Source organism: Lepidochelys kempii, chromosome 1 (assembly GCF_965140285.1).
Source record: "Lepidochelys kempii isolate rLepKem1 chromosome 1, rLepKem1.hap1, whole genome shotgun sequence".
NCBI lineage: Eukaryota > Metazoa > Chordata > Testudines > Cheloniidae > Lepidochelys > Lepidochelys kempii.
The window spans coordinates 142,181,348-142,208,281 of NC_136380.1; the positions used below are offsets into that span (position 1 = coordinate 142,181,348).

A 26,934-nucleotide genomic window follows, 5' to 3' on the forward strand; every position below is an offset into this window, starting at 1 on the left:
AAATGCTAACATGTCATGAATGCAACCATGAATCTTACTAGATTTGTTTTTCCCACTCCCTTTCCATTGCTACTGTTGTTCATTGTGTGGAGTCTAAAATGACATTCCAGATCATAATGATCATATTTTTAACAATCATTAGACTTAATGATATGTGTCAGGTATGGAGTTTTATCTTCAAGCTATGTTTTTCATTTCTGCCACAATTTGAGATAGTTGCATAGTTCTCTGATAAAGTATTCAAACTTTGTCTGTCCTTAGAACAATCCTTCTGAGATTTAGCGTGTTTGCTGTACCTCATACCTTCTGTTTCAGTCTACATTCTTCTTCCTGACCTCTCCATTTCTATTATTTCTGGGGCTGTAACTGCCACATGCTGTTTTGGGATAAGCTGCAAAGCCTACCTCTAGGCCCTGGTATGTGCTTGTGCTGTTGGCCAAAAGGACTTTGAACTAACCTGCTGAAGACTCCTGATCCAGACTGGACTCTTTCACAAGCTCATAGCGGGACTAGAGAAGCAGGGAGTGATGTTTCTGGAGGGTTCAGCTAAGCTACGAGGGCCCTGTGCACGCCATTGGTGTCAGTGGAAAGACTCTCATTGATTTCAGTGAGCTTTGGATCAGGTCCAAATGGGTAGTCAGCATCCAGACTTTAGAATGTTTGTCAAGAGTTGACCAGAATTTTCCTGACCTCTCTGATATCTAGTGGAGTCCTATAGGGAGTCAGTCCTTGGTCTGGTATTATTCAATATTTTCATAAATGACTTGGATAATGGAATGGAAAGTTTGCTTATAAAATTTGCAGATGACACCAAGGTGGGAGGGGTTGTAAGCACTTTGGATAACATGATTAGAATCCAAAATGACCTTGACAAATTGGAAAATTGGTCTGAAATCAATAAGATGATTAAAGACAAGTGCAAAATACAGTCAAATGCACAACTACAAAATGGGAAATAACTAGCTAGCTGATAGTATTGCTGAAAAGGATCTGTGGTTCCCCGGGGGTCATAAATTGAATGAGTCAACAATGTGATGCAATTGTGAAAAAGGCTTATATCATTGTGGGGTGTATTAATCGGAGTGTCGTATGCACGACATGGAAGGTAACTGTCCTATTCTACTCAGCACTGGTAAGACCTCATCTGGAGTAATATGTCCGGTTCTGGGTGCCACACTTTAGGAAAGATGTGGACAAATTGGGAGAGAGCCGAAAAGAGAGCAACAAAAGTGATAAAAGGTTTAGAAACCTGATCTGTAAGGAAAGGTTTTAAAAAATTGGACCTGTTTAGTCTTGAGAAAAGAAGACTGAGGGGAACCTGAAAACAGTCTTCAGATATGTTAAGGGCTGTTATAAAGAGGATTGGAATCAATTGTTCTCAGTGTTCCCTGAAGGCAGGACAAGAAGTAATAGGCTTAATCTGCAGCAAAGAGATATGGTTAGATATTAGGAAAAATTTCTAACTGTAAAGGTAGTTGGACATTGGAATAGGCTTCCAGGGGAGGTTGTGAAATCCCCATCACTGGAGGTTTCAAAGAAGAGGCTGGACAAACACCTGTCGGGAATAGTCTAGGTTTACTTGGTCTTGCCTCAGCACAAGGGACTAGATTTGATGGCTTCTCAAGGTCCCTTCCAGTCCTACGTTTCTATGATTTATGGTTCTGGGTTAATCCATTATTAATCATCACCATTTTGATCTAGAATATTTGGATGACTGATTTTGTTCATTTTTAAATAATGTATTGTACTACTCTGTGCACCGCTAAGGCTGTTGGTAAAGGATTTTTAGTAGCTATTCATGCAAGGTTCTGAGGCTTTAGAACTTCATTTGTGGTTACATATTCACTTTTGCTGTACTCAACTCTCCAGCTTCTTTGCTGAAAGAAAAGACATCTTGAAGTCATTGTGGATAGTTCTCTGAAAACATCTTCTCAAAGTTCAATGGCAGTCAAAAAAGCTAACAATGTTAGGAACCATTAGGAAGGGGGTAGATAATAAGACAGAAAATATCATCATGCCACTATATAAATCTATGGTGTGCCCACACCTTGAATACTGAGTAAAGTTCTGGTCACCCCACCTCAAAAAAGATATCTTCTAATTGGAAAAGGTGCAGAGAAGGGCAACAAAAATGATTAGGGGTATGGAACAGCTTCTGAATGAGGAGAGATTAAAAAGACTGGGACTTTTCAGCTTGGAAAAGAGACAACTAAGGGGGGATATGATAGAGTTGTATAAAATCATGACTGGTGTGGAGAAATTGAATAAGGAAGTATTATTTACTCCTTCACATAACTAATGAACCAGGGATCACCCAGCCAGCAGGTTTAAAACAAACAAAAGGAAGTATTTCTTCACACAACACATAGTCAACATGTGGAATTCTTTGCCAGGGGATGTTGTGAAGGCGAAAAGTTTAATGGAGTTCAAAAAAGAACTAGATAAGTTCATGGAGGATAGGTCCATCAATACTCATATCAATAGTCATTAGCCAAATGGTCAGGGATACAACCCCATGCTCTGGGTGTCCCAAGGCTCTGATTACCAGAAGCTGGGAATGGATGACAGGGGATGGATAACTCAATGATTGCCTGTTCTGTTCATTCCTTCTGAAGCACCTGGTATTGACCACTGTCGGAAAACAGGATGCTGGGCTAAATGGACCATTGGTCTGACCTAGTGTGGCCATTCTTATGATCTTTAAGTTTTTCCTTATCTGAGGTTGGAGAGGAAATTCTACTTTGATTATTTATCATTCTCCCCTTCCCCCCCACCCCGCTTTGTTAATTTGCTTATATTGCCTCTGCATTCCTCTAGTGATAACATTTGTTCTGTTTTTGTCAGTTATTTGTGATTAAATTCATGAAATTAGAGTTTTAATCATTAAATTTAAATAAATCCCTGTAATCTGTAGGATATTTAGTTGCCTAGTTGTCTTTTAACTACATAGGAGCTTGGCACTCTCTCTAGTGTTGTTTAAATGGATTCTGACCAGATTTCCTACAAAGAGTTTTTTATACAATGTTTCATTACCTCTTCATTTCTTAGTTGCATGCTGAAATAGACTGAAATGTGTAAACAATGTAGTTTCTTAGGAATGTTTTATTCAATAAATTATTTCTTATGACCAAAACACAATTGTTTACTGTTGAAGACACTGTAAAAAAATATTACTACCTAAAACTTTGTGTTGGTTTAACTTGTATTTTTAAAAGTTATATACCTTTCTTCTAGAGTTTGTTTATTACTACTTGACTACTATGATTCTCTGTGTTTACATGTGTTTGTGTGTGGACACACACACAGTATCACCATTTCTCTAACCATCCTAACTTTGAACTTCACTATTAGTCCAAGGAATACAATTGGTAACGTGTTTGGTCTCTGGAGATGGAAGGATTTTAATAGTGTTACTAGGTGAGCACTCCCTCCTAGTCTACAGAATGGCACTGATTGCAACATTGCAAGTTCCAGGCAATGATAGAGAAACAATTAGGTGAAAATGGCAGTCCCAGACACAACCAAAGTGGAAATATTTGGAGGGAGTATACTGTATTTCATCATTGGTTTTGTCTGGCACTAGCATGTGTATGTGTGTGCATGAAATGTTTTGAGTAAGCTGCCTCAGCTTGTCTTAATGTATCCTTTATCATAAGGATCTTAGTGACAGGATCACTTCTGATAACATAGAAGGAAGCTGTGAAAAAGATTTTGCTTTCTTCTAGATTCTGCAAGTCCCATTGTACGGGAAACAATGTACGTCATTGCAGTTTTTCCTTACCTTCATTTCAAGGATGTTGTGAAGCTTTATTTATTAATGTTTGTAAAATGCTTTGAGATCCTCTGTGGTTGAACGTAGCGGGGAGAGAGAGAGTGGATGAAAGTAGTTGTACTCTGCAAGACTCGGCCTACAATCAAAGCTCCACTCATTTGTACCGCTAATATGTTATGCCATTCATTTAGTCCTCTTCCTTTGTTGCATGCTTGGATCTCTATCCAGAATTCTGATGTTTAAACACTGAACATTCTGAGAATTGTCAGAATTAGGCCTCAAGTTTAACATCCCACTGAGCTAGAATGTGAAAGCAGCTCATACCTAACAGCTCTTGTTCCAATCTGTTTTCAGGCTCTGCTTTTCATCCCATTATCAGCTGCTTTTACTTCTCATTTGAAAGGTTATCTTCATAGCCATAAGGACCTTAAGTCTATAATTTTTTTTTTAAAGAAAGTTGAGCTTCTGTAGCACAAGATGGCAGCCACTACAAAGAAGTACCAGCTTGCTGAACTGCTGCCAGGTGGCCCAATTTGAACACATTTTTGAAGGGTTTGTTGTTGTCATATCTGTTGAAAACAGTGACAAACATCTGGCAGGGACAATTTGTTTCACTTTTCCATTCCTTTTGTTTAAAAGTGGGCTTCTACTTCTATGCACACTGCCAGGTTTTTCTTCTACTCTGCTTTTATGGAATAAGCTGACGAGGTGAATTTTACAACCTGACCCAAAGGTGGCAAGGGTAGGACACTTCCAGATCTATTGTGGAACACTACTCCCAAGCTTTGTGCTTGATGTTGTACACTCTACTTATAGTTCTTGACCTTCTTAAAAAAACCCATGTCATCTTGGGAGAGCTAGACAAGCTACTGTCCAGCAAGACACTAGAGTTGCTCAGATGCCTGGAGAATTCACTCAAAAAGCAACTCTGATACCATAGCCCAAGTTCAGCTGCCCAACATGGAAACCAAGGGTTTCCCTCAAGTTATCTTCAGACCCCCAACCCCAGTCAGCAGGATGTGCGCACATACACACACACTCGTCTCTGATGGACTGAATATAACATTTTCCAAGACAAGATCAGAGTTTCCACTGGCTCACCTGAACAGTGAAGAGACTGAAATCTCTCATTCTTAAAGACTCATGAACCCATCAAATATCCAGAGTCCATTATCAGAACTATTCTGAACAGCAAACCAACTAATAAACCTGGATTGCCTTAACCAAATTTTGTACCACCTGCTATGAAGCTGCAGGACTGCCAGGTTGCAACCAAATAGCTTTATCAGAAGCTGGGTCTGTCTCACAAACATATATGAGGCCTGGAGTGTCAGCTAGGCCAACACACAGGGAAACTGTTAGCCAGTTCCTCCCTGCACCTGCAGGCTAGTGAATCAAGGCCACTGGGGTGCCAACTGGCAGTGGCCTGGAGGGAAAGTTTACTCCCCATCACACTCAGTAAGCCTGAAAAGGCACTTCCCATATTGAGCATCCATTAGAAAGGAAATAAAATACTTTGCTTTAGTAGATGGTTCAGGGATTCAGAGTTAGTTTTCATGGTTGAAATCTTCAGTGATGAGATTTCTGTTGCCTTGGTTCAGGAGGGGTTTTTAGAATTCCTGAAACGGATTTCAGGCTCATGCTTGTTTTTAATACTCATATGGTCTTTTATCTGTTCCTTCCTCTGTATGTCTTTCTCTCCCTGCCCAACCTCCCTCAAATGGAGGCTGTAGTTTGTTTTGTTTTTTTCTTTTTTTTACATATTCAAACTGTGAGGGACTCATATTTATTCTAGCGGTTTTAGAATAACTAACTAGCAATAAAATTAGCCAACACTTCAATTTGTCATTGTCTAAAGGTAAAAATCACTAAGAGTTAGCAGGACAGGATTTAAAAGTAGTCATCAAGTTAATATTCCAAAAACGTATTGCAAGATTAATACTGTACCAACAAAAATTCCAGAATGAAGTCTAACACAATACCACCCCCAAATAACATTTTGAAGATATCCTGTGACACAGGATTTCCATTCATGTTTGTAAGATGTTTCAGATATCCTAAATGGCACACATTATTCTAATAATATTTAAAGATGCAAAAAGGAAATACTACAGTAATATGCAGACAATTTTTGATGTATCCAATTACTATTGTGAAAGATTGAAAAGTCTAATTGGTTTAGCAAGAAGACAGCAGCTCATTGCTCTCTTACAGAAGGCCAGAATTTGGAAGAAGGTCTGTTGTTAAACCCTCAGGATTTGCTGTAGTCTAGGTACACTGCAGAGGTGTCATGATTAATATATGGGGAAGGAGAGCTGATTACTCTTTACAGACTGCCCCATTGACCTGTCACAATTTATTCTTTACAGAGCTTGCAGAAGTGACTTCTATGCATACTGTCCTTTTAGCCTGAGCTCATAGCTTTTCTGTTCTAAGTACAACATGAAAAAGTTGTGTCCTAAAGCACTGATGTACGTGAGGAATCCATAGCTGTCATGACCACTGTGTACTTTCAAGCCTGTAAGATTTATTCTTCAAGGCATTTATTTTTAACAAATGGAAAGAGAGCGAGCGCTTTAAAATCAAAACAAAATAAAAAACAACGCATTTTTAATATTAGAATTACTCAGCATGGATCAAAATAATGGCATTTGCTTTCTTTTGTGAGTGTAGTTAGCATAAAAGCCCAAACTTAACGCTAGTCAGCAGAAATATTGTGAGGCTGAACAAACTGGAGTGTCTCTTATTTCGTTCATTGGACTTCTCTCTCTCACTCAGAGAAAGAGATGTGAGAAGTGATGGGGCTGTTAATCAGAGCTAGTGAGAGAGAGAGAGAACACCAAGCTCGGCTGGAGTGGTAGCTACAATCCAGGCATAGTCTGAAAGGGAGGTGTTCACTGCCTGACTAAGGCTTAGGTAGGGTAATAAATGCTAAAAAACATGTGAAGTGTTATTTGGTGGAAATGTGCCCTGAAGAGTGAAGAATAATAGACTCCCATTTGCTCTGTATCACAATATTTCTGCTTATAAAATATGAAGTCAGAGCTACAGAATCCAAAGTTGTAGAAAAACTGAAACTTCCACAGATATTTCTTACATAATAGCGCTGGTATTTTTTAATTTAAATGACATAATTTTTAATACATACCTATACAACCTTTATTGTAAACTCTAGAGTTTAAACAAGTCACTAGCTTCTGGGTAACTTACATTAGTGAAGCTTCCAGTGGTGTCCCTACATGATTATTTTTATGGGCACTGGCAATAGAGTAGCTTGTACTAAGGAAGAGGGAAGGAGAAAGGACAGGAGGAGGAGTCTGTTTCACAAGCATAGGTCATGTCCCTTTTATAGTTTGTGAATATCCCTTTCTCTTTAATATGAATAGTTTTTCAGATAGTTTAAAACAACCATATAATATCAAAAGTATTTATTTTTAGGTTTTATTTTATCAGTGTATGTAAAGTTTGTCTTTAATTTTAATGTGAAAATAAGAATATGCTAGATATAATAGATACCCATGTGTTTTTTTTCTCTTTTTATTTTAACCAGCCACTTATTCCTAGAAGCCCTACAAGCAGCATTGCTACACCATCCAGCACGATCAGCACACCCACTAAAAGAGACAGTTCAGCACTCCAGGATCTCTACATACCCCCTCCTCCAGCAGAGCCTTATGTTCCCAGGTAAAAAGCCAGTGATGATGTTGCAGGTTCATACAGTTTATGGACAAAGAATGGCACTTGTAAAAGACTGAGCATTCAAACAAGTTTAAGACAATAGTTAAAGAAAAGAAAAATGATTACACTTGTTAAAAGTACGTATTCATGTATATGGATTGGAGGACGAGGCCTCCGATATTTACCCATAGAGTTTGACTAGTTGTTAGAAATATAAGAGTGACTACACTGGATCAGACCCATGATCTGTTTGGTCCAGCATTGTGCCCCCTGCAGTGGTCCACACCATTTGTTTCAGAAAGAGGTGCAAGACCCCCAGAGTAGGTAGATGTGGGCTAATCTACCCCATGATGGTGTCATCCTAATCCCTAGTAATGAAAGATTGTCTTGAACCTTGAAGCAAAAGTAGAAAGACACTTTGTGTCTGTGATGTCCACCACCTTGGCCAATGACAGGGATTGAACTGGAACACTCCATAGCTAAAAATGTGAATTTCTATAGCTTGAGCTAAAGGGAGAGGCTCTTCCTGCAATAGATTGCTACTTTTCTACAGCCAGGGTAATTCCTTTTTTAGTTACGTTTTATATAACATCATTGGAGCAAATTGCTAGGACAATATTTGAGGTATGACTTACATTCTATATTTTGTAGCTACCCAATTGTTCCATAAATATATATGCCACTCTGAGCTGAAACAGCCACCTTCATCACTGTCCCTTCAAGTCTCCATCTGTCCTCCTCTGTGTCACAGAACCTTTTCCTTCTGACTGAGCTGAAGTTAGGAGTCAGAAGAGGAGCAGCAGGTTCATCCTTCGGTTTATCACACTGTCCTATTACCACTCATCCAATTCAGTGTGCTACCGCAGTATACCCTGTTATTCCTCTCCAATAATCCTATATGGACATTAAAGCATATAAATACATTTGTAAAATATGCATTGTAAGCCATACAGATACCTTAAAATACACAGTGAGAATAGCAATAGAACATAATTCAGAGTAACAGATTTTTCTTAAAATGTTTTGGTATTAGTGTGTATAGAACATTATATGACCAAATAGTGATTAAAAAGCCTTTTTTCCTAGCAGTCTTTTGTTACATTTACTGGGCTTTGTTGGGAGAGCAATGTGCATATTTCCTTAGGGGTGATTAGAGTCACTCAACAGTGACTCTTCCAGCCAGTTGATAAGATGTGTTGCCTGATGCTGACAAGGCTTTCTTATGGGTTATCCCAGGGTGAGGTGAATGGCAACTTAAACTGGCCGGGGGATAGAATGGTGCATTTATGAGAAACCCTTTATTCTTCAGAGATACTGAAAACCTTCTGAGTCAGAATACTGAATGTCTTGTTCATGGTTTTGATGATGTCACAATTCTTCTATGAAGCCCTGAATTGAATCTTGTAATTCATTCCTGGTCACTCCATTGTCTTACCTAGTCTATCATTCACTTTTAGAAAAAATGCTATGTGCTGCCACTTTATGTAGTATGCAGCATAGCTAGCTCCTGCTTAAACAATTATTCCAATCTGTGTCTTTAAAAAATGACAGACAGTACAGGTAGTTTCTCATTAAGGATTTTTTCTTCTAATTTGTTTGAAATGCCCATAGGGAATAAACATGTCATTAATTCATCTTGTCACCATATCTCTATGCAAGTGCTACAGAAAGAACATTGTGCCCTCAGAAAAATTATCTTCAGGCCTCAAAGATTTAATTCTAAACACTTTAGGCTAAAAGAAAAGCAGTCAGAGTTCTTCAGGTTTCTCTTTAGATGTAAACCTTACAGTTATAGACTATCAATCTTTTATCTTTGAAACTGAAGCTAAAATATGTTTCTGGGCTCAGAGAAGTAAGGCCTATAAACTGCTTATCATACATCTAGCTCTGTTTCTTTTACTATGTTATTTTTATTAAATGAGAAAATAAATTGGTTTTGCACAGCATTTTTAATGTGCAATCCTACTTCAACAGCTGATAACCCATCTATCACAGAAGTTGTGATGTTTAAAATTCATCCTTTATATGATTTATTCTAGACATATAAAAAAAATCATGGTAGTGTTGGTGTGTGAACCGACACTAATGAAATACTATATCAATTACTTATCAGTTCAATGCACCTAAAAAACTAAGCTTATTGCATGATTAAGCTGTGCATTTCTGTAATCTTTTTGTCAGCTTAATCCTATTGAACTGTATTTCACTTCACAAACCCATCACATAATATATTGCATAATATGACTTGATTGAAAGATGTGTTCTGGCATTTTAGCAGACTTTTGTCTATAATTATATGTATTTATGCATCTCTTTATTTTTATTTTGTGTACCATCAAATAGCTTGGTGCCGCTCTCCTGGGTTGCTGTTACTGTTTGCGTTCTTAGTTGACTACAACAAAAGCAATAATTCTTTTGCTACTGAAAAATAATAGGGATTCACTGCTTCAATGTATAGTATATATCTCTGTAGCCATACCACCGTGGGGTCTGACTATATCCACAAACAGCAGAGACAAGAGTTACCAGTGAAACTAGAGAATGTTTAGTTGGAACAGTACTGGGGCTTATCTTCTTTGTGGTTCAGTCATTTAGAATTTATATATTCTATTTGAACAGAGTTACCCATCCAACATATTTTCATAGGCCCAGTTAGCCAATACTTATATATATTTCTCTCACACCAAATGCAGTGAAGCAAAATTTTGGCATAAACATCTGAGGTTCATATTCAGCAGTTGGGTGTCAGTATGTAACAAATTATGGCAGCAAACAGAGTCACTAGCTGAACTGCGCATGTGAGGCATGAGAGTTAGAAATGAGGAACTTCAGCTCCAAAAACTTGAGCTTAAGGTGATTCCTTTTGTGATCCCAGACTCTTTACAATGCCTGCAAAGAAGCTATAAACTCTACCACAACTAACTGAAACGATTCTTCTTTATAGTAGAGGTCTTTGTTTTTGGAGCTAAAGAGACTACATACATTTCCCAAAGAAAGAATGTGTGAAGTTTGCTATTCTTTTGACTACTGTATATAAGGGTGGGGTATACTGTGTATAAGGGTGGGGCTTAGCTGTCTTAGATGGGTTTAGGACTTCTGGTGTCATTTTACCTCATCCTCTGATTACCCAGGACTTCGTCATAAGTAGGGATAGAATGTGGGTTTATGAACTCCAGAAACAATCTTTTCATCACTCAAGCTAAGGAGTTCATGGAGTACTTGGTGGCTATCGATACATTAATATACCATCACATCTCAAAAACTAAACAGGATCTGGTCTGGTCAGTTTTTTGAAGGGTGACTTTGAAGGACAATCTGAGGCATGCAGGAGAAGCTGTCAGTGACCCAGTAAGTGGCACACTTCTCTCGGATTCTGTATACTTAATCAATGTTTATTTACAACATAAAGTCATCTATTCATGACGCCAGGAGCCTTGACACATTAAAAATTGATTATAAAAGAATAAAGCAAGCATCATCTCCTAATCTGAAAACAGAAAATGCTAGTTTAAAAAAAATCCAAATAGTAGTTTACCGTGCAGAACATCTAAGCCCTCATTGTCCACCTCCCTTCTCAAAAGACCAAGAATGATAGATGGGCTTTGCAACATATCCAGAATTCAGGCTATTTTTAAGACTAGGAAGGAGTAAATTCAGGTTGCAATTGAAGTGAATTACCAGAGATATATGGAACAGCTTGCATAGTACTGCAGCCCCCAAAGATCATGGCTCTAGTCAATATGACCTATTTCTTGATCATATAAATATTGATATGCGCCCACACTCTTAAAAATATGTTCAAGACAAAAAAAAAGTCCTATCTCGATTCATTCAAAATCTCTCTCATTTACTACAGGGATGAAAAGGGAAATCTTCCATGTGATGATATTGGCAGACATATAGTGGGCAAGCCAGTTCATAAGGGTTCCGAATCTCCAAATTCATTTCTTGACCAGGAATATCGGAAGCGCTTTAATGTGGTTGAAGAAGATGCAGTCTTATACTGCTATGAATATGAGAAAGGAAGAACAGGCGGCTCTGGGAGGAGAGAGAGCACTCCAACGTACGGTATGGCATTGTTCTAATAAGGATAATCCAAATCCCCTTGTTTAGTTTTAGTAAATTTGTTGGTTTATGTTTCTTTTTGAAACAGAAAACATGTGCATATCCATCTGATTTTCTATGAATTTTATTACGGAAAGATCTCAGGCTAAAAGCTTTTGATATCGTGTATCAAAAAACCCTACTGAATGACTTAAGGCATAAAAAGTGGGAGATTAGTCCAATACCTTATTCTTTATGATGATTGTCAAACAATTTTTCTGAGGTTAATATATTGTTCCAGCATGCAGGTACTCAGTATTCCTCTACACTCTATGAATATGTCTATCTAGTAATGAGAAAGGGTTGGTGAGGTAACATCTTTTATTGGACCAACTTCTGTTGGCAAAAGAGACAAGCTCATCTTCAGGTCTTGATGTGAAGCTGGGACCAATATGGTTACAACAACACTTCATCTAGTAATATGGAGTGTGCAAACAGGTGTGTGTGTGTATACACAACACTATTGCGCTCTGCTGGATCGAATTTCAGACCTGTTCATGTCTCCCTCTAGTGGCTGGCCCAAAGAAGATATAGGGCGGGACTTCCAAAGAAATACCAATTGGAGTTGATCACCTAACACCCTTAGTCTCCTTTGAAAACCCCGGCTATAATCCGTAGAGCTATCACACTACTGGAGCTTCTGCATTAGTTGAAGTAGTACATTTTCACAGCTTTGGAACAGAAGAACTTTGGTTTTGTTCCTGCTGAAAATTGAGAAGTTGCCATGGCGTGGAAAGAAGTTAGGAGGGAGTCCCCAGGTATCATATAGGGCCATACACTTTCTGTTTTAGGTCCAACTGAGGCATCTATTTGTGACATTTTCCTCACTGCCCAAATTCAGACAGGGCTTACACCAGTGGGGTTTTCACCACTACAATGTAGTGATGAAGCAAATTGAGCCATTTCAGAGACAAATTAGTTTGTACCCACTCCCTCACATATATGCTATCACTCTCATACCTTTACTTTGTCAAAAGAGGAATTCAACTAAGTTTTGTCTGTCTCCAAAAAATAATCAGAATGTAATGAGCATAACTGCTGTGTAGAGAATCAGACTGCCCTTAACAAGATGTTTTGATGGCTGTTGTCATAAACATACAGCTAAGGGTAGCATAAAATCCCTCCTTTACTTGTAAAGGGTTAATCAGTTCCATTAACCTAGTTAACACCTGACCAGAAGGACCAATGGGGAAAGAAGATACTTTCAAATCTGGGTGGGGGGAAGGTTTTTGTTTGGGCTTTTGTTGTTCTCTCCGGAGACAAAGAGAGAGACCAAACAAGTAATCCAGCTCCTACTGAATGATACATCTAAAATTACAGAAATAGTGAGTAATAGAAAGGAAATGCATTAGAGCAGTGGTTCTCAAAGCCAGTCCGCCGCTTGTTCAGGGAAAGCTCCAGCGCACTGAACCGGTTTATTTACCTGCTGCGTCTGCAGGTTCGGCCGATCGCGGTTCCCACTGGCCGCGGTTCGCCATTCCAGGCCAATGGGGGCTGCTGGAAGCGGTGGCCAGCATGTACCTTGACCTGCGCTGCTTCCTGCAGCCCCCATTGGTCTGGAGCGGCAAATCGCGGCCCATGGGAACCACGATCGGCCGAACCTGCGGACGCAGCAGGTAAACAAACTGGTCTGGCGTGAAAGGGGCTTTCCCTGAAAAATCGGCGGACCGGCTTTGAGAAGCACTGCGTTAGAGTATCTTCTGTTTTCCCTATGCTAAGAGGAAGGTTTATTCCTGTTTTTTTGTAACTTTAAAGTTTTGCCTAGAGGGGAATCCTCTGTATTTTAAATCTTACTACCCTGTAAAATTACCTTACATCCTGATTTTACAGAGGTGTTTCTTTTACTTTTTTTTTCTTTACAATAAAAGTTCTGTTTTAAGAATCTGATTGGGTTTTTTAGTGTCCTAAAAACCCAAGGGTCTGGTCTGTGCTCACGTTGTTTACTCTCAAGCCTCCCCAGGAAAGGGGGTGAAGGGGATTGGGGGGATAATTTGGGGAAACAGGAACTTCAAGTGGTCCTTTTCCTAAATCTTTGTCTAACTCACTTGGTGGTGGCAGCGATACCGTTCTAAGAACAAGGAAGAATTTGTGCCTTGGGGAAGTTTTTAACCTAAGCTGGTAGAAATAAGTTTAGGGGGTCTTTGATGTGTGTCCCCACATCTGTACCCTCGAGTTCAAAGTAGGGAGGGAACCCTGACAGCTGCAATTTTAGCTGAGCACATTATTGAATACTGTTCAATGCATTTGCTGTTCTATTTTAATTATTAAGTTTAATGTAAGCTGCATGTTGGCATAACTATGGTATCCTTGACACCACCTTCCTTTTGAGCAAAAGACAAAATAGAATTAATTTATCACAATACACAGATTCGGTACACCATACTGAGGCCTTGATTGCAGCCAAGCTTTTGAAATCCTTTGAGAGAGAAGGTACAAACTGATCTCAAGCTGTATAAAATATTCTCAGGACTTGGTGTAATACACATACAGAATATTAAAGGATGCATTTTCATGAAGATGCATCTGTTTGCAGAGTGTGCCTTTTAAAAAGATAAGAGTGGAGGAGACGAGCCCTGGAGCATCCTTAAAGACAGTTATTGTCAGTTTTATCCCAGCCCTCACTTTATTTTTTTTAAAGGAAAGAGTCAAAACAAGGAGAAGCAAGTGATTGTTCTCTATATATAAAATAAAAATTGTCGGGTGGGGTAGTCTAGGATCCCTCCGAATTTCTTTTTCAAAGCAGTAATAATTCCCACCTGCTTGCTGCTCCTGTAACTGAGGGACCAACATCATTTATAGCAGTTATAGCAGCCAAAGGGAATGTTGGCAGCATGAAGCGTAAGGACCTTTAAAACCTAAACTGCTTAGCAAAAATACCATATGAATGTTTGTGTGGCTCCAGTCTACTGGAGCAACACACATGTTGCAGCATTAATTTTTTTAAAAAGTATACGTTGGGTGACCATTGCGTTGAATGTGTTTAACCACCCAACAGTGGATGTAAGGTGCAGATATTTGAATGATGCTGTGAATGCAGGGAGTGGCATTTATTCTGTCATGTTCCGCTGACCCTATCATTATTGCCTCTGATTTTATTTCCCTCTGTTCTTTCATGGGGGTGAATGAGCATGGCCCTTAGTGTTTTGAGAATAATAATTTCCTCTGTAGTAAGTAAAACGTGTGACAATACAGTACTTTGCAATTCCTCTGTAGCTCCATTCATTCACTTTATTTAAAAAGAAAACTTTCCAATATGATCCCAGATATATAAGAATTATTTCATGGGTGCATTGGTTTCAGAGAATACTTTTCTAAACTAAGCTGATCAGACAGAGAAATGCTATCATTGAGATATATTTGTGTGCACCAGATTTTTGCTCTTCACAAATTCTACTTATTTTTGAGTGTTTGTCAACAATTTTCCCCAAAATGCTGAAACAAACTACATTTCCACGTACATGTTGATGCTTAATTTTTTATTCTACTGAAAAGAATTGTCACTATATTTTAAGGGTCAAAGCCCTACAAACACTTATGCATGTATTTAACTTTAAGCATAAGAATAGTTCACAGAGCATTTGCAGGATTCAGGCCTAAATGATTAAAGCTTCTTCTCACTTATTTCCCCTCCACCTGCCCTAAGCCAGTTATTATTAAGATCAGTGTCAAAATAAAATGTAAAGGAGTACTTGTGGCACTTTAGAGACTAACCAATTTATTTGAGCATAAGCTTTTGTGAGCTACAGCTCACTTCATCAGATGCATACTTTGGAAACATTTGCACAGTATGCATCCGATGAAGTGAGCTGTAGCTCACGAAGGCTTATGCTCAAATAAATTGGTTAGTCTCTAAGGTGCCACAAGTACTCCTTTTCTTTTTGCGAATACAGACTAACACGGCTGTTACTCTGAAACCTGTCAAAATAAAATGTAGTTCAAATACATTCTCCATCTAAAATAGCCTCTAGAAAGACTGTAGGTGAATTTTCTATGTATCTCAAATCAGTAATTGGTGTTGATTATCAAATTCTCTAGTATGCTGGCCTGAACCACATGAACATTATTTTCTCTCAAAGACTGAATATATTGTAGCTAGCCTACACTGGCCCAAAGGAGCAGACTACAGAGATTATTCTTTGCCCTTGGCATTCTTACTTAGAATTAGATTGTTGTTGCAGTGGGACAACTCCATGTTATTTTAGATAAAAACAGGCATATGCATATTTTCTTATGGTGTTTCTAACATGGGTGGAGGGGAAAGTAGCGCTCATTGTTTTGTTAAGGTGTTGTCTTAGCTAGAGAATTATAGTTCATTTTCTAATCATAATGTGATTATACTCTTATGAAAAAAGCCCAACATCTGTATATCATTAAAAGAAACTGGGGTAATAACTTTTCACTTCACTTCTCTATTGACCATTGTATTAGCTCAGAAAGGTAGTTATGTTGCCTTTTAACTGAGCTATGTTGCCCGACTGTGCCCTCTTCTAAGTCAGATGCTTAAATTGCTATTTATACCTATGCATCATAATGAATGGGTATGTACTACAGTGTCTTGCTACTGGGTATCGCTTTTGTGAGGCTGGTGCAATACCTCTTCTTGGTTCAAAATATCACAGCAAATAAATCCTTCTGCAAAATTCTCATCATCCCTCTAATTTTGAACTATGTGCACATTTTCTGTTACATCTCACATGGCTCTCTAAAATATTCAGGGCATTACATCAACTTAGTTACAGCTATTAAAATTGGATGTTTCATTTATTATAATTTCAGAGTGCAGTCACATCCTGAGCTGCATTAGAATGCCACAGCACTAGAGTAGAGATGGCCAAAGTTCAGGTGCATAGAAACACTGGGATGCTTAAAGATCTGCCCGGGGTCCATTATTATGCTGCATGATACTTTTCCAAGTTTCCACTCTAAGAACTGAGCTATAAATATGTGGATCATAGTTAGCACTGGGAAACAGTGGGGTTATTTAATCCTTCTATAGAGCCTTTCATCTTTGTAAGTTGGTTTTATTTTAATTTGTTTTTCTTGTGTACACCATACTGTTCAATCCCTTCAGAGTTTATTAGTTAAAATGTACTTATTTTTTAAGTGTATTGAAGTTCCAGTCACTCAAATGCCTCCAAAGCTTTCCACACGTACTTTATCAACACAGGGTTTATATGTGGCATATGAACATGACATGGTAATTTCACAGAAATGTGTAAACCAAAACAATTTGTTTTGTTTTGTGGTGAATTACTGGTGCATGCCAAATGGAGTTGGAGAGTCCAGAGCATTAATTATTTTCAGCACAAGCTCATAATCAGTAATATGATAAAATCATTTTTAAATGCCTTTGGGCCTGCTGCTTCAGTTGAGATCAAAAAGACTTAGCTATTATTCAGGAATGAGGGAATTGTTTTTTTGACAATTTTAAAGGATAGATTTCTGACTGGTTCTCTATTACTGACTGGCAGCTACCATACAGTTATTGCTAATTGACCTCTGAGAGCTTCAGCTTACATCCCAAATTAGAAGTTTCCTTGAGAATGTTCTTTAGAGGAAGTAGATGTAAAGGATCCATGTGAATTGAAGAGGAGATTGGCAGAGTAGGAAGATGAATGAAATTTGCTATCATGGGAAGGAGATAATTTAGGCAATCCAATGGATAGTTCATTTATGAATAAATATGGAGCTTTAGAAATCAGTATCTAGAGAAAACATTTGTTATGAATGTGGACCTTGGTAATGAGCAGACCTACCTGTTTTTTATTACAGCTTTACAAAAAGTCTTGTTGTGATAGATGCAGTATTTTTTGTATAGTGTGGTTTGAGTTCAGTACAGTGCAGCACAGAAGAGAAATGTTTATATTTCCAGAGAATTAACCATGAAAATTCTTAATTGTATCAATATAGGAGGCTAATATAGGCATCAGTTCAACACTAGCCCTATTCAGGAAAGCACTTAAGCATGTGTTTCAGTGAAGCAGTAACTTCAAGGGGATTTAAGCATATGCTTAAAGTTAAGCAGGTACAGTATTTAAACGATTTCCTGAATAGAGATACTTCCCCGATTTGTGCCCATTGACAATACAGAACTTTTTTTAAAGATATTCCTCTATGCTGTCTTATTTATTTTTGAGGATTATAAATAACCCTTGCAGTGTACAAAACGCATAGCGTGATTTTAATAATTCCATACATGACTTACTTGAATAGCTTGACAGACATGCTTGAATATTTGTTTTCGGTATAACTGTGTGATAAATGAAGTGTGTGTGTATGTGAGGGAGAGGGTGAGGGGGTAGCTCCCTTTGATGGACACCCACCCAGCCAGTTAGCTGTAAAATCCCTCTTGGTAGCTGTTCTCTACTTGCTTTACCTGTAAAGGGTTAAAAAGTCCCCCAGGTAAAGAAAAAAAAATGTGGGCACCTGACCAAAAGAGCCAATGGGAAGGCTAGAACTTTTTAGAATTGGGAAAGAAACTTTCCCTTTGCCTGTTGTTTTCTCTGGGCTGAAGAGGCGGGCAGCAGGGATGCTGTGTAAAGTTTGAACCAGATATGAAAACTATCAGATCATATCTAGAACTACTTTTAACAACCCAAATATATAAATAATTTAGGAATGTTTAGGAAGATGCAATTAGGTTTATTTTTGTTTATTTTTTAAGGCTTGTGGACTCCTCTGTGCTAACCCCAGATGCTTTTGTTTGCTTATAAACTTTAAGCTAACCCCCAAGAAAGCTATTTTGGGTGCTTAATTTTTAGAATTGCTCTTTTAAAATCTAGCAAAAGCTTAAGTTCCAGATGTATTTTCTTCCTTTTTGTTTTTAATAAAATTTACCTTTTTTAAGAACAGGATTGGATTTTTGGTGTCCTAAGAGGTTTGTGCATGTTGTTTGATTAGCTGGTAGGAACAGCTAATTTTCTTGTTTTCTTTCTCAGCTCTTTCCGGGATGTGGGGGTGAAAGGGCTTGAGGGTAGCCCACAGGAAGGAATTCCCAAGTGCTCCTTCTTGGGTCCAAGGGTTTTTTTTTCATTTAGGTAGTGGCAGCGTTTACCAAGCCAAGGTCAGAGAAAAGCTGTAATGTTGGGAGTTTAATACAAGCCTGGAGTGGCAAGTATTAATTTTTAAAATCCTTGTGGGTCCTCACCTTCTGTACTCAAAGTGACAGAGTGGGGTTTCAGCCCTGACAAATTGTATATCTTGTCTTCCTATATATTTATTTACAGAAGTCTTTCTAGTAATGTCAATGAATAAAACTTTCCAGGTTATTTTCATTTTAATGTTGCTGTGTTTTGAGACTAAAGTTATATTCATACTGTTATGCATTGTGACTAATGGATTGGTAAGCAAAAGTAAGAATTCATTCTGTTTGTAAAAGGGTTTAAAACGTTTTTGTTTTTGGACTGCCAGATATTGAATTATACGCCATGAGGTCGCATTGCTATCTTGTATCAGTACATTATTTAACTTGTTGAATATTTCAGATCTCCTTAAATAGCTAGTAATTAGGTTGTGCAAAACTCCTTTCCATTGACCAATGTCTGTACTTGTGGAACTTTCTTAAAAGGAGTGACAGTTCACAACATTTTTTGAAAATACCCCCATGGCTCTCAAATTAAAACTTTTAAGTATAATAATTTGATCTGTCTCTTTTCTGTTGTTGTCTTCTAAAATGTGAGTGAATTTTCAAGACTTAATATGCTGTGTTTTGGGGTGGGTGAAATGCTTCACCGAGAGAGGCTACATTTGAGCTTTGAAATAGTTGTTTCCATGCCCATTCAGCCACTGATGTATCTACTAAGACAGACGCAAAGTGGCCATTTGTGGTAATATTTTTGTGATATGGACACAGATCTGATATCAGTTAGTCTGAGACCAAAAGCTCATTTCACATAGGGCATAAAACAATTCTCTCTATATCTCAAATTGTATTACAGAGTAATTAACAGATGCTAAGTGGAAATGACTTGGAAGCCTTTATGTGCTTGGAAGAAGCTCCTTCTAAACCTTGAGTTTTAAGTCTGATGTTACTGAGAGGGATTTTTTCTCTGTTAGTGGGGTTATTTCCTAACATTTTTGAAAAATTCCATGGAATACTTAACTTCCACTTAGACCATTAACAATAATGGACTGAATGAATTTGTGTTTTAACCTCTTGTCCAGAGGATATACTGGATCTATTCCCATAAATAATTAGCCTTGTAGGATTAACATACATATTAACACTTCATTCAAAATATTTTGAGTTATACAAGACATTGTAAGAAGGTGGCATGACACCATTTTTTCTCTGTTTTAGGCAAACTAAGACCTATCTCTATGCCAGTGGAATATAACTGGGTAGGGGATTATGAAGATCCCAATAAGATAAAAAGAGATAGTAGGAGAGGTAAGTGACCTGGGACACTAATATTGTGCAATGCTGTGTGTTTTTCTTAGCATCACTTAAACTGTAAGGAGCTTTCCTTAAGTCAAGACCTCATTTGGTTCCTCCCTTAACATGTGGATTTCTGTTAACATAATCTTGGAGTGTTCCCATTTTTCATTATGTATACTTTATTTTTGCTCATCCCCATGTTCTCCGTATAAGGCCTGAGGAAGCTACACAGCAGAGGGGTACCAATTCAGTTTGGCCGTGTTTCATTATATTGACATTGCATTATTTGAACATAGTGCCATCTGATTCTCTTTTAGAAATTGGCCCCAAAATTCCATAAAATGATAGTTAATTCGTTTTACTGTTATGATACACAATTAATGTGGATATTTTAAATCCACTTAGCTTGATGGATTGTTATTTTTGGCTGGAAAACATCCCAGGGGGAGCTAGGAGGGCTCAGCTAGAAACTGGTCGGAGATGAAATGTTCCCAGATAAAAGGTTCAGCTGCAGAATTCCACTGTGCCTCCATCCAATACATTCACAGACTTTAAGGCCAGAAGGGACAATCAGAACATCTAGTCTGACTGTCTGTATAACAGGCCATAGAATTTCACCCAGTTGCCCATATATTGAGCCCAAGGCAAAACAAATTTAAAACATGCCCATTGCTGAATGTTTTTATCACAGTAGGACCCAGAGACTGCATTGTGCTAAGCACTATACCAATACATGAAGACATGGTCCCAACCCAGAGAAGCATACTATCTAGGGAAGTGGTTCTCAACTGTGGTCCACTGCTTGTTCAGGGAAAGCCCCTGGTGGGCCTGGCCGGTTTGTTTACCTGCCACGTCCGCAGGTTCAGCCAATCGCGGTTCCCACTGGCCACGGTTCGCTGCTCCAGGCCAATGGGGGCTGCAGGAAGTGATGTGGGCTGAGGGATGTGCTGGCCGCCCTTCCTGCAGCCCCCATTGGCCTGGTGTGGCAAACCGCAGCCAGTGGGACCCGCGATCGGCCAAACCTGCGGACGCGGCAGGTAAACAAACCGACCAATGTTTTAACAAACTGTTCTTACCCCATCATTGTTTTATGTTCACATCTTGTAATTTGAAGTTCTGAGGCTGTAGTATTGCTAACTCTTAAACCTCAATGATACACTAATAAAAAAAATGGATATAGCTTACTGTATGCAGCAAAAGACCACTAGCTTAGTTTGTCTTACCACTACAAAAAGGAATTATTTGTATTGTGGTGGTGTTTAGTATTCAAGGATCAGAAGCCTATGCTTGGTGCACACACAATTAAAAAGCTGTCCCTATCCTAAGAAGCTTGCTGTCCAAATGTAAGATGAAACTCAACAAATGGCTAGAAACCAGAGGGAGAACAAGGTAAAGTGAAATAGTCAATGCAAAATATACACCACCATATTCATCTGTGATCTATTTTCATTAAGGGTATTGTTCTAAGAACAAGACTGCAGATGTCATAATAAAGTAATAGCTGTGTATTTGGGAGAAGAGGGCAAGTGATTTTTTTTCTAGTTTCTTTGACATGAATCTTGACATGAATCCTTGTCCATCCCAAAAGAACTATTGCTATGTTAATATATTCACAACATACAAATAATTTTTGGAATACATTTTGTTTTATGAGGCAGAGCTAAAGACTTCAAAAATGACAGTAAACCTTAGCAACAGTAAAGTGCAGTATATTTAGGAAGAAGTAGTGGCATTTATTAAATGATTTGCAATTCAGTCTTTTATTACTTTTTCAATAGAAAATTCATTACTTCGCTATATGAGCAATGAGAAAATAGCTCAAGATGACTATATGTTTCAAAGGAACAGCAAAAAGGATACAGGGAAAAAATCCAAAAAGAAAGGAGACAAGAATAGTAGTCCAAGTCATTACTCCTTGCTGCCTAGTTTACAAATGGATTCATTAAGACAAGAAGTCATTGGTACACCTGGGCCAGACACCACCTACTACCATGTGAGTAAAAATAACAAGATGCATGATGATGATGGGAGACCGGCTTGTGACTTTTTAATATTGCTTATTGCACCCTTTTCTGTTTGATCCTATTTCAGTTGTTACAGTTCTCACTATAATTGTGCCCTCTTCCCCGCATCTTTTGGAATTCTGATTTTAATCTTACAGACTGGGGAATGGATATATCTACAACTGTGTTTAAAATCAACTCATGATCCTAAAGGGGATTATGTTTGAAATAGTGTTTTACATCTTTATCTTGCCAGCCTTTGCGTAAGGATCTCATCTGATCATCATTCAAGTATATATTTAACTGTGATTTCATATGTCAGATATCATTAGGCATATTACTATGTCTATGATTGATATGACCTGGAAAGGATTGATAAAATAGTGGGAAAAACTGAGGGGTTTTTTTTTTTATTTTTGATTAAGAAGAATCCTAAAGTCTGTAGCTGCTTTTAGCATATAGCCCTCAGTAACTCAAGTGACACTGAAAGAGAAGAGTGTTGAATTTGATGTGGGATGTCAGATAAATCAGTAACTTCTAGGTATGTCCAAAAATGAAGTATTTGTTAGAAAATAGGAAGATGTTTTGGACCTGCTATCATTTTTCCACCCACAATAACTACTAAATATTAAATGTTTAGGTCTTAATACAGAGTAGAGGAACATAATATACCTCCACCAAAAGTGAAACTTGATCAGCAATTAATCTCATACCATGGGATTTTCTTCTTGTTTCATACATTCGTTTGAAGTGTATTACTGCTAATAATTCATTTGAGTACATTTAAAGGAGGAAAACAAATGTATTCACAACTTTTTTATTTTTGAGCTAAATAGCTGTGTTCTCCGGGTGGAAGGAGCATAGCAAAAATAAACTGCTTAGGCTTACTGTATTCCTCCAAAGGAGAAGCAAATAAGTTCTACAGCAGGGTTATCAAACTAATTGCTGTTATTTTCATATATCAGGAAAAGAGCCATAATCTAGAATGTCAGTATGCATGGGATCTGTTGTTGTGGCTTGATCCCAATTTCTGCTGTGATGGTGTGTGTTCACAGCAGATGGAGCTCCACTGAGACTAGTAGGAAACAGGTGCTCTGTTCTCCTCTTATAGCACACTGGGCCAGATCCTCAGCAGTTGTCAGTTGATATAGTTTAATTGAAGTCAATGGTGCAACAATGATTTACATCATCTGATCATCTGGCCCATTAATTTTAATACTTCCTTTGATGCTACTGTGTATACAAGTCTGATCATTTTCAAGAAAGGTCTTATAGATGTGGTACAGTAGAGCTACTCATGGTTCACTTTAATTAACAGGATCCACAGGAGCAATGAATGTGCTTTCCTGGTATGTTAATCCACATGCAGTTGGTGTTTTGCCTTATCTCATGCTAACATCTTGCAGTGTCACCTTTAGAGCAATACACATTAAGTCCATAAACTGTCATCTCTGAGTAATCAATGAAAGTAGAAACAAATGATTCATCTAACGGGTTGTGAAGTCAGATTGCTTTATTGCACTCTTCTATGTACGTAAATTTTATAAATTGTATCCCCTTCCTCATGTCTGCAGCCAGTGCTAGCAGAAATATAAATCAAGCCAAGAAACCTTAAAATCAAATGTATTGAAAATTGGGAAGTTCGAAGTTGCAATTTTTCTGTCTTTACAAGTGTAATGAATTTTCAGCACCTCTTCTTATGTTCTTCTTATAATGCGCATTTTTTTCTGCATTCACCACTTTTCTCCATTTGATGCTCTCCTTTCTTTATATACATATTTTAAGTGTGGGTCTCTTTTGAAAAATGCTATTTTGGGGTTCCATGATTGTTGTCTATCAGTTTGCTTAGTTTCCAAAAATGTGTTTTTTCTGGCTGTAGCACCAAAATTTGCTTAGTTTCCAAAATCCATTTGCTTAGTTTCCATATCCAATTTGCTTAGTTTCCAAAAATGTGTTTTTTCTGTCTGTAGCACCACAAACTCTACCAAAATTTGAAAATGAATCTAAAGTCTTTATTGCTTATGTATAATTGCCAGAAAGGATACCTATGTAGTGCCATTAGCCTTCAGGGAGATTGTACATGTCTGTCAAAAAAAGAAGAGACAGGACTGAGATATAGTAAACACAAGGGGAGTTGTTTATTCAGAATGCTAGAAACACGTAGACCCTGTGTCTCCTTGGTGTTCCAGCTCTGAGATGGAGGAAAACAGCTTAAGCTGCACCTTGTTACCACACAGTACGGTCTATCTCAGGGGTGGGCAAACTTTTTGGCGTGAGGGCCACATCTGGGTATAGAAATTGTATGGCGGGCCATGAATGCTCACAAAATTGGGGTTGGGGTGCGGGGATGGGGTGAGGGCTCTGGCTAGGAGTGCAGGCTCCAGGGTGGGGCCAGAAATGAGGAGTGCAGCATGCAGGAGGGGGCTCGAGGCTGGGGCAGGTGGGGGCGGGGGAAGGAGGAGGGCTCCAGCTGGAGGTGCAGACTCTGGGGTGGGGCTGGGGATGATGGGTTTGGGGTACAGTAGGGTGCTCTGGCCTGGGACGAAGGGGTTCAGAGGGCAGGAGGGGGATCAGGGCTGGGGCAGGGAGTTGGGACATGGGGGTGGTGGCTCGGGGTGCACTTACCTCAAGCAGCTCCTGGAAGCAGCGGCATGTCCCCCCTCCGGCTCCTACATGGAAGTGCAGCCAGGCGGCTCTGCTCCATATGCTGCCCTGCCCCAAGCACCGCCTCCACAGCTCCCATTGCCAGGAACCGCGGCCAATGGGAGCTTCAGGGACGGTGCCTGCGGACAGGGCAGCGTGCAGCAAAGCCGCCTGGCTGCACCTCCGTGTAGGAGCCGGAGGGGGGTCATGCCACTGCTTCTGGGAGCCACACGGAGTGGCCCCCGACCCTGCTCTCCAGCTGGAGCGTCGGAGTGGGGCAAGCCCACCCCAGACCCCGCTCCACAGCGGGAGCTCGAGGTCCAGATTAAAATGGCTGGTGGGCCAGATGCGGCCCATGGGCCATAGTTTGGCCACTTCTGGTCTATCTGTTTTTCATTAAGCAATTGTGAAATAGAGTGCTTGACGTCCTACATAAGTAAGGGTGTAATGTGGCTTCCAGAATCTGTTACTAGCAGTGAAGCTGAGAAGGAAAGAGACAAACATGGAATCCTTCACACAACACCATCTTTGGTGTTGCTTTGTAGAGAGGAGCTGCACTTTGAAGACATTGAAAATTCTGTGTATTAAATGGTAGGCCCTGAAAATTGTACTAGTAATGTAGGTACAACAGAGGAAATATTGGCAGAAGAGTAAAATGGAAATCTCTTCAGAGGAATAAAATTTTATAAATACTTTTAGGTCATAGTTCTGAAAATATTGTTTATGATTACAGCATTGTCTGTTATACTGCTTAATTAAACTAAGGTGATAAACTTGCTTCTTCACTCATAATTGTGTGGTTTCAATTAGCATTTTCCTTAAATACTTAGATTTTGCCACTTCTTACTTATACTGAGGGTATGTATGAAAGTAATAGCTGTCTTGAAAGCTGGCAAAACTTCTGCTTTCTAGTTCCTGAAGAAAATAATGGGCATGAAGTCCATACTGTACAAGAAGTTATGTGTATGTGTGCATGCATGCATGTGGGTGCACATGTACATTTTAAGGACAAATACTTTTAAAACATTGCATGATAAACAATAGACCATATGTCCTCAAATGGTTGTGATGGGCTGTGTCACAGAAACCCCCTTGGGACTGCCACCTGATGTGCTGAGGCTACCTCTAAGCCTGTTTTCCCTGGCAGCTTGGGATTTCAGTACATTGCCTGGTTGTGCCAGACACGCTAGCCTGCACAAACACAGACCCAGGTGTGAACCACGTCCCACAAAAGCTGCAGGCTTGACTGAAACCAGCTTAAGAAGTGCTCCTGTCTCCAAGACCCAGATACCGAGTTCCCAATGGAATCCAAACCCCAAATAAATCCGTTTTACTCTATATAAAGCTTATACAGGGTAAACTCATAAATTGTTCGTCTTCTATAACACTGATAGAGAAATATGCACAGCTGTTTGCTCCCCCCAGGAATTAATTACTTGCTCTGGGTTAATTAATAAGTAAAAAGTGATTTTGTTAAATATAAAAAGTAGGATTTAAGTGGTTCCAAGTAATAACAGACAGAACAAAGTAAATTACCAAGCAAAATAGAACAAAAACACGCAAATCTAAGCCTAATACAGTAGAAAACTAAATGCAGGTAAATCTCACCCTCAGAGATGTTCCAATAAGCTTCTTTGACAGACTAGACTCCTTCCTAGTCTGGGTCCAGCAATCACTCACACCCCCGTAGTTACTGACCTTTGTTCCAGTTTCTTTCAGGCATCTCTTTGGGGTGGAGAGGCTATCTCTTGAGCCAGCTGATGACAAAATGGAGGGGTTTCCCAGGGCCTTATATAGTCTTTCTTTTGTAGGTGGAAACCCCTTGGGTTCTCCTGTGCAGAATCACAGCTACAAGATGAAGATTTGGAGTCACATGGGCAAGTCACATGTCCATGCATGACTCAGTTCTTTACAGGCCGATGTCATTGTTTACATGTTAGTTTGAATGTTCCCAGGAAAGCTCAGATGTGGATTGGCATCTCTCAAGGTCTGTTGTTAGCTAAGTACTCCCAATTACTTGAATAACCCCTTAACACTATGTTGACCAAATCTGCTTTATGTGTTACCTAAAGCAAACACTTTAAATACAAGCATAGAGTGAACGCTCAGAACTTCAGATATAAAAATGATACATGCATATGAATAGGATGAATACATTCAGTAGAACATAACATTTGCAAAGATATGGTACATATCTAGCATAACACATATTCCAGTTGTGTCATATTTACACTCATAAGCATATTTCTATAAAGGTGCAACGTCACAATGGTGATCTGTGAACCATCAGTTATCTACAGAGTACTTGATTCATAGATTTTTAAGAGCAAAAATCGACCATTGTGATCATTTACTCT

General features: G+C 38.8%; 1 protein-coding gene across 12 annotated transcripts in view; it reads left to right on the forward strand.

The window, feature by feature from the left end:
* Window positions 1–26,934, forward strand: part of CNKSR2 (connector enhancer of kinase suppressor of Ras 2) — a 369,272-nt gene that overhangs the window by 213,560 nt on the left and 128,778 nt on the right. For all 12 annotated transcript variants that reach the window (XR_012160437.1, XR_012160435.1, XR_012160434.1 and 9 more), the window contains 4 exons: window positions 7,323–7,456; window positions 11,307–11,518; window positions 19,854–19,943; window positions 21,710–21,924. Coding sequence is in view for 9 of the 12 variants with exons in the window: in XM_073357190.2 (XP_073213291.1) it covers window positions 7,323–7,456; window positions 11,307–11,518; window positions 19,854–19,943; window positions 21,710–21,924 (651 nt within the window). In the remaining 3 variants the exon portion in view is untranslated. The remainder of the gene's footprint in view (window positions 1–7,322; window positions 7,457–11,306; window positions 11,519–19,853; window positions 19,944–21,709; window positions 21,925–26,934) is intronic.